The sequence below is a fragment of the Priapulus caudatus genome, unplaced genomic scaffold (genome assembly GCF_000485595.1).
Source record: "Priapulus caudatus unplaced genomic scaffold, Priapulus_caudatus-5.0.1 Scaffold793, whole genome shotgun sequence".
NCBI classification, from domain to species: Eukaryota; Metazoa; Priapulida; class Priapulimorpha; order Priapulimorphida; family Priapulidae; genus Priapulus; species Priapulus caudatus.
The window spans coordinates 156,665-165,347 of NW_014577854.1; the positions used below are offsets into that span (position 1 = coordinate 156,665).

At 48.1% G+C, this 8,683-nt stretch overlaps 1 protein-coding gene across 1 annotated transcript; it reads right to left on the reverse strand.

Moving 5' to 3' along the window:
• Positions 1–389: 389 nt before the first annotated feature.
• LOC106813573 (thrombomodulin-like) lies at positions 390–6,072 on the reverse strand. The gene is made up of 5 exons (XM_014817743.1): positions 5,945–6,072; positions 5,149–5,289; positions 4,895–4,982; positions 1,217–1,388; positions 390–545 (listed from the first exon to the last, which is right to left on the reverse strand). Exons 1-5 carry the CDS (start codon positions 6,066–6,068, stop codon positions 465–467), a joined length of 606 nt encoding a protein of 201 aa, XP_014673229.1. The 5' UTR covers positions 6,069–6,072; the 3' UTR covers positions 390–464.
• Positions 6,073–8,683: the final 2,611 nt, after the last annotated feature.

Here is an 8,683-nt window from a genome sequence, read left to right on the forward strand (position 1 = left end):
TATATATGTATATATATAGTTTCATTATACCCTTATTGGTCATCTGCATAAATAATTATTGGATAATAATGCATGGTAATTTTTGGTGTATTAGTATCAATAATTATGGACTCCTGATAAGTATGAAATACACGAAACTCATGTATCGCGATCGTGCGTGTCCGTGCGTGCGTCCGTCAGTGTATCTGCGTGCGTGAATGCGTGTGCATGAGTGTGTATGTGCATGTTTGTACACGCGTACGCGTGTGTGTTGTGTGTGAGCGTGTGGTCGTGTGTCTGTATGTGTGTGTGTGTGTGTGTGCGTGCGTGCGTGTGTGTGTGTGTGTGTGTTGTGTGCGTGTGTGCGTGTGTGATCGTGCGTGCGCGTGCGTGTGTGTCGTGTGTGGTCGTGCGTGCGCGTGCGTGTGTGTCGTGTGTGGTCGTGCGTGCGTGCGTGCGTGTGTAGTTATCGTGAGATGAGATGGTTAGAAGTAGACGTTGTCGTTCTCGTTGACGCCTCCATACGCCGGGTTGTCATAGTGAGAACTGCCGACAAGGCCCGTCTCCTGAAACATCAAACATTGGCCGTGTGAGTCGCCCTCACATAACACTCTCCCCATTACATCTTCAGGGCCGTAGCCTGTGGGGGGCAGCTGCCCCCACAAAATTGTGCAGCAAAATTAAACAAAAAAATTGTTCTACTAAAAGAGAATTGTCGTGGTCAGAATGAAGGCTGTACATGTACCCAAAAGTGCCTCAAATACCATCCCCTGCGATCTACATTTTCAAAATTTTCTGAGGGAGGACCCCCAGAACCCCACCTGTATCTCACCCCTCCTTGAAATCCTGGATCCACTACTGCCCCCCCCTAAAAATTTGCTCAGCCTACGGCCCTGATCTTCCCATCTAACATCAATCAATTCCGCGCTGCGGCATTGCACTTGGATGGATACTCGATTGGGTTGCGATTGAATTCTACGATGCTTCCTAACATAACACACCCTCGGCATCGGATAGTTGCACCTTGAAGTAATAAGCTGACTTATTTCTCACTACGTCCACTCTTCACTTCACGATACACTACGATACTAATTTTCGGGAGTATCGTAGTTTATCGTATCGAGGCTTCCGCACTCCACCACCTCGCACACGATACACTACGATACTTCAAATCATCGCGGCTGTATCGTAACGTATGGCGTCGGCACCTCCGCTCCTCCATCCCTCACTCACTCACATCGCTTCTCCTTTTGTCGTAGCGGTCGTCAGCGGCGGCGGAGTCATTCGGAGACTTGGCGCTGATGTGTGCACGGGGGAGGTTTATGTTTCCCGTGGAGGAGGGAGACGGGTACGTCTCGGAGTAGACATAGTCCGGTATCTCATTGTCGTACGTACCAGCCGATTTACGTCTGAAACACGCATAAATATTACGTCATCAGGGGTGTCATAATATAGACATATATTACGTCATGAAGAGCGTAATAATATAGATACAAATATAATGTCATCAGGAGTGATATAATATATACATATATTATACATAGAAATATATATACTATGGACATATAATCTATAATTATTATGACACTCCTGGTGTTATTTTATCGTTGGTGTTGGCTCACACTCGCGGAAGGGAGGTTATACTGGCCATTAGCAATGAATACTAAGGGTGTGGGTAGAAGGGAAGGGGTTAGTCGGTGGAGTTGGGGGAGCAGGAGTAGGCTATGGGGTAGTAGGGAAGGCGCTAGCAGGGGGGGCTGGGAGGGAGGTAGCGGAGGTGGCAGGGATATGCTGGGGTGAGGTGGGGTAGTAGGGAAGGCGTTAGCAGGGGGGGGGCTGGGAGGGAGGTAATGAAGGAGGTGGCCAGGATAATGTAGCTGCGGTGAGGTGGGTTAGTAGGGTTAAGGCGTTAACAAGGGAGGGAGGGGCTTGGGAGGGAGCAGTTGTAGCGAGGGTCGCCGAAAACGGGTGGGGCTCCGCTTGGGAGAGTGAGTAGGAAAGGCGTTAGACAAAGGGGGTTCTTGGAGTGGAGTAGGCGGAGAGTTGTGTGCGGCAAGGTGATATGCTAGGGTGGGTGGCGGTGTACTAGGAAGGGGCGTTCAGCAGTGGGGTTGGGAGGCCGCGCTAGGTGGGGTTTTCTGCAGATGAGTGTGCCAAGCCCGCGTATTAGGACTGGGTTAACTTGGGCCTCTTCGTTCGCAGTTGGGGTGGGTAGAGGAAGGCTGTTATTAACAGCCGGGGAGGGGGGCGTACTGGGAGGGAGGTACGGAGATGGCAGGAATATGCTGGGGTGGGGTGTGGGGTCCGGGGTAGGATAGGAAGGCGTTAGCAAGGGCTGAGGGGATAGGGGTAATGGGATAGGAGCGGAGTGTGGGAAATGCGGGAGCGTAAGAGGAATGGTAGAATTACTGGTGCTGTACAGCGTGATTCCTCGATGCTAGATTACTCTTCTTACTCTTACGTCAAGTTTTATTACCGCGAGACGGCAACAAAAATAGATATTGCGTAGAAAAGACGTGCTGTGAACCAAGGCCTATATATATATATATATATATATATACACAGACATGTATAAATCAGGAGTAGCTAATAGGGAAGGAGTGTGACTTTAATAAAAAGGAAAATCGTGCATTTACTAGCCTAGACTTACCTACTCCTGATATATATATATATATATATATATATATATATGTTTATATCTATAGGCCTTGCTGTAAACGTGTGAAGAGTAAGAAGTGAAGGTCAAGCGAACAGCCAATAGATACAAACGATGGGAATCACGTGAGATCACGGAAGATCAAGCTTGTCTACGAGCTTCACTCCAGATTATTTCTACCTGTGTAGCCTCTCTTTGCTCTCGCTACACGAGAAAATCCTATAGCAGGAGCAATGGAGCTACGCGGGTAGAGTTAACCCCAGATAAACATGCGTGTAAAATATGCACATGCCACGTGTATCACTATGCGAAGTGTAAGGGTATATCTAGTAGAACAGTAACGTGCAATGGTATGCTTAAACGTCGCATTCAATATTGCAGCTTACAGAATGGCCTGGAACAACAGGAATGTTGTCCAATAACCTTCAATCTATCGCTAGCTAATCATCTTCGATCTATTGATAGCAATCTCATCAAGCAGAGTTCACCAACATATATCATAGTCACATTATACAGTCACATTTCACGCTCACATTTCACGAGCACGTTTTACGATTACATTCTATACCTATTACAAGCACATTCCAAAAGCACGTTTAATAAGCACATTTGAATCTAGGAAGTCTCACAAGCACACTACGCACTAACACGTTTTACGAGCACGTTTTACAAGCACAACTCACTAACAAATTTTGCGAGACTGTATACAAGTACGTTACACAAGAACAACTCACTGACACTTTTGACACATTTAATACACATTTAATATATTTGATACGAGTATGTTTAACAAGCACAACTCATGCAGCTCACCTCGTTATTGCTATTGTCTCGTCAGGTATAGCTATACTGTGCTTAGCCCCTCTAATCCGTACGGACGCATGAATACAAAATGGCCGCGCTTGTTTGTAGTTACATCTTATGACGAATCTTATAAGCTAACGACATCTTATACGCTAACGACTGCCTAACATTAACAAGCGTGTTGACCGATACAGCAACATCGGGCAACACCGGGCAACAATAGGCAACAGTGGGTAACACCGGGCAACATCAAGCAACAGCGCGATCCAGCAATGAACCAAAAGGGAGAAGGGGGCCCAGAACCAGAACCACTTGCAAGGGGGGATTTGGAGGAGCGCTGCAAGTGCCCTCTAGCGAGGTCCATGCGCGGGTACTAACACTTAAGGCGGCAGGTTTACTCCTTAACGAGTACTATATTTGAAAAAAAACATATTTGATTACTTAAAGGTTTGAAATACTCAATAAATGACCGATTCGTGTTATTCATTCGTTTTCTGGTATTGGGAATAAGAATAAATCTTGGATGGTAATCTTCCACCATCATGCAAACACACCAAACACGCGCACAAACTCACACCCGCCCGCACGCAGGCACATGTGCAAGCGTGCACGCAAGTACCCCACGCACGCACGCAAGTACCCCCCCCCCGCGCCCACATACACATGTACACAGGTACACACGCGCACACACACGCACACACACGCACGCACGCACACACATGCACACACACGCACATCCACGCACACACACACACACACACACACACACACACACACACACACACACGCGCGCGCACATCCACGCACACACACACGCACCAACACACACACACACACACGCACGCACAAACGCACATGCACGCACGCTCGCCCGAATTGTCTGCGAACAACAAATGCGCGTGCACGTCTTCGCACGAATAACGCACTCATTCTAAAAATCTACGCGCAAATGAGTAGCAATCAAACACCTGTATAAACCCAACTCAACAATTAACTCTATACACTAGTTATGATCACAGTAACGATCTAATAAATATATTCGCATGCAGTGGCTACGCGTCGTTAATCCATTACAAAGCTCAGCACAGATTCCCAAATCACGTCACGATTAGGCCACGCCCCCTTTAAAATCGGTGATTTTACTGGATTTACTCTTGCTTCAAAAGTTACAAAAACACATTTTTTTGATAATATGCCTAAAGGTAAGTAATATTATGGTAAATACTTTTTGTTTGTTTTTTACTGAAAAAATATAGTTGGGTTCACATAAGAAATATATGACCGGACGCGTAGCCTGGGAGCTGGGCGTCCGGTAACCGGACGCGTAGCCACGGTCTAAATAAATTATATGCGCTGGAATGAGAAACAGACGCAGACACGCTAGTGCGGCGGGTCGTCAGGAGGGGGCGCTGCTACTCGTATTCGGTGACGATGGTGTTACTGCGGGTGTGGTACCTGACGACGAGGACGACGATGACGATGATGGTGATGAGGCAGAGCGTTGCCAGGCCAACGCTGACGCCGATGGTCACCTTCTTCCAGTCTGAAATGTCACGTTCATCGATGCATTAATCCTCTCATTATTCCTGTCCAAGTACACCAGCACGCACGCACGCACGCACACACGCACGTACGCACGCACGCACGCACGCACGCATGCACACACGCATGCACACACACACACACACCGTGATAGCTAGCAGACTTACAGTCAATCTTCTTGAAGCATCCCATCGTCGGATCTCCCTCCCATCCGTCCGCGCATGCGCACGTGAAGTTGCCTGGCGTGTTGATGCACATTGTGTGCTCAGCAGCGCATGTCACGTTGCCCGACTCACACTCATTCACGTCTGTAAAATACGCACGCGTTACACGGTACACGCACGCACGCACGCACACATTACATATTACACGTTCGCACACGTTACACGCACGCACGCACACGTAACATGTTACACGCACGCACACGTTACACGCACGCACGCACGCGTTACATGTTACATGTTACACGCACGCGCGCACGTACGCACACATTACAGCACGTACGCACATATCGCGAATATTCCTGGATCGTCGATGATAATTCGGAATAATCACGGATAATACCGAACAATTCCGGATAAACTTAGGTAATCCCGGATGATCCCCCACTATCCCGGAGAATGACGGACAATCCGGGATTTCCGGATCACATCTCGGGTGATCCCGGATTAATCCAATCCGAGACTATCCCGAATAATCTTCCCATTCATGCCGGATTCGACTCGACGATAACCTGCACGTTCCTCCATACGTACGCAGCGTTCATGCTGCGATAGCCTGCACGTTCCTTCATACGTACGCAGCGTTCATGCTGCGATAGCCTGCACGTTCCTTCATACGTACGCAGCGTTCATGCTGCGATAGCGGGCACGTACCTTCATACGTACGCAGCATTCATGCTGCGATAGCGGGCACGTACCTTCATACGTACGCAGCATTCATGCTGCGATAGCGGGCACGTACCTTGACACACTTCGTACGTGTCCAGAACCAGTACGTCGCTGAAGGACGCGTATCCGTCCGTGCACGTACAGAGGGCGTAGCCCGGGCTGTCTTCCTCGCAGTCCGTGTTCGCCGGACAGTCCATGGAATCTACACACGGATCCGCCGCTCGCACTACAACGTACAGATGCAGAATGCAGTGCATGCAGAAACTAACTTTCTCTCCGCCCGCCTGTTGGAGTATTAAACCGCATGTCTGTGCATCCGTCTGCCTGTTATTCCATCTGTCGATATATCTTCGCCCGTCCGATCTAACGAATGATCAGTTTTTGGAGGCAGAAATTTATCATTTACACCATAGCTGGCGGTCGACGCAATATTGGACTAAAAGTGCAGACATCTACGGCTTATATATTATATATATATATATATATATATATATATATATAATTATAGTAAATAAATAAAATAAATAAATTAATAATAATATATATATATATATAATATATATATAGAGAGAGATATTAGATATGTGTATTAGTTAGCCTGTGATGGCAGTCTTATCAAACAACCCAGAATCGCTTCTCCAGCTGCACAGGACTATTCATCGTCTCCTATGCAACATGATGCGGACGCTTGGCCCCAGGGAATCGTTTGTTACAGCGGTGCCGGCAGGTGACATCTATCGACTGAACTCCGTCATTCGGACAAAGAGGAGCCGAGCAGTCCTAACGACCGACACATTCCCGCTGCTGCCAGACACGAGGATGAGGCAAGAGATGAGATTAGCGTGAAAATTCTATCACCGTCGTTTCTCGTTATTGTATCGCCCCGAACGAAAGTCGTGGGATACTATGATTGTTTTATATTATTTTTCTTTTCGTTATTAGTGATTTATTCAATATATGGAAGAATATTTTGAATGATGGATTCAACGTTTAATTAAAATAATAGTTAACCTGAGAGAGTTATGAAAAAGTTTTTCAAGACGTCCATTCGTTCATGTAGATTCGTGTATGTGTGTGCGTGTGCGTTGTGCGGTGTGCGTGGTGGCCGGTGTGCGGTGCGTGTATGTCCTGCGCGCGTGTTGTGTGTGTGTGTGGTGTGTGTGGTGTGTGTTGTGTTGCGTGTTTGTGCGTGTGTGTGTGGTGGAACAGAGAGAGAGAGAGTGCGCGCGTGAGCGGGTACGTGTGTGGGTCTTGCGTGTTGTCCGGGCGTCGTGTCCCGGTACGTGCGTGCGTAAGCCATGTGTGACGTGGTGACAGCACTAGCAGCTACTAAGGTAGTAGGTGAACTAGCATAGGTAAACTTACCTAAAACTCCTATGTTCTGTTCTATGATAGAGTGATTGGGGATAGGCTTCTGGTAAGATGTTCCCCATCTGTAGGTGAAAAACAAAATATATCTATGAGAGAGCCTATATAAATACCGGACATTTATCGATAATATATTATATCTAAGTGATATATATATATATATATATATGACAACGTGGACGCACGCACACACACAACAAACAGGCACGCAGCACGGGAACACGCGTGTGCGACGCACGCAAAGCCTCACGCACAGCACACACGGCGCACACAACGCACCCGGCGGCCGAGGCTCGTGGGCTGGCACGCTCGGCTCGCAACACACGCACTCACACAGCAGGCACGCAGCACCCGCTCATGTGTTCACGCACGCAAAACAACACGCACACACATCACACCCGTGCCAGCGCACGCAACAAAGGACCGCGCGCAACATTGCGAGCGACCGCACGCCACTCACGACAAAACAGGCACGCCACACGACGCGCTTGTGGCGCACGCCCGGCAAGCACACGCACACGCATACACACGCACCTCGTGCCACGCACGCAACAACGCAACACTCGCACGCACGCACTCTCACAAAACAAGCACGCACGGCATGGCACGCAACGCACGTGACACACCCCCCGTGCACGTAGCACACAGCACTCGCAGCGCGCGCCCACAACACCCACACTCACACCGCGCGGCAACACCTGCGCACGCGCACACACACTCGCACACACACAGGGTCGCGCTGGCACTCCACCGCTGCGAATGAACTCGTGGCGGTGTCGTCGTACGCCTCCCGTCGGCTGCCTGTTTCAGATCGGTCGCTGACTGTTGGTTAGTCACCGGTCACCGTGCCACGCAGTCCACGTTACATGCTCACGGCAAAAAACACCCACGCCAGGCTCACACCGAGCCCCTCAAGACACAACGGGTGAAAGCATCATAAAGGTGCAATACTCCAAACACGGGTCAGAGGTGAAACGGGTCAAAATGTCACCCAGGTTTTAGAGGTCAAACACGGGTCCCAAGGGTGAAAACGGGGTCAAATGTTAAACAGGTGTTAGAGGTCAACACGTCAGATGTCAAGCAAGGCGTCAGAGGGTCAAGACACCGGGGTCAGAATGTCAAGCACCCGAGTCATGAGCGAAACACGGGAAACCCACTCATCGCATCTGACTCGTTTGATCTCGAGTGTAAGCATGAAATTAATACACAATAAAGTAATTAAGTGTATATTAATTATTATTGTTATCGACAAGAGCTAATAAATACCTTATAAGGTACCTTATAAATACCTTATTTAGGTACCTTATAAATACCCTTATAATACCTTATTTAGGTACCTTATAAATACCTTATAAATACCTTATAAATACCTTATAAATACCTTATAACGTACCTTATAAATACCTTATAAGGTATTTATTAGCTCTTGATATCGAATTACCCC

Bases quoted from the DNA above. Each gene is read 5' to 3' on its own strand.
- LOC106813573 (XM_014817743.1), bottom strand. From the start codon at position 6,068: ATGGACTGTCCGGCGAACACGGACTGCGAGGAAGACAGCCCGGGCTAC. The intron at 1,389-4,894 runs GTACCACACCCG...TGCGTGTTTCAG, and splicing joins ATCGTCGTCCTCGTCGTCAG to ACGTAAATCGGCTGGTACGT. The intron at 546-1,216 runs GTGAGTGAGTGA...TTGATGTTTCAG, and splicing joins ACGACAAAAGGAGAAGCGAT to GAGACGGGCCTTGTCGGCAG.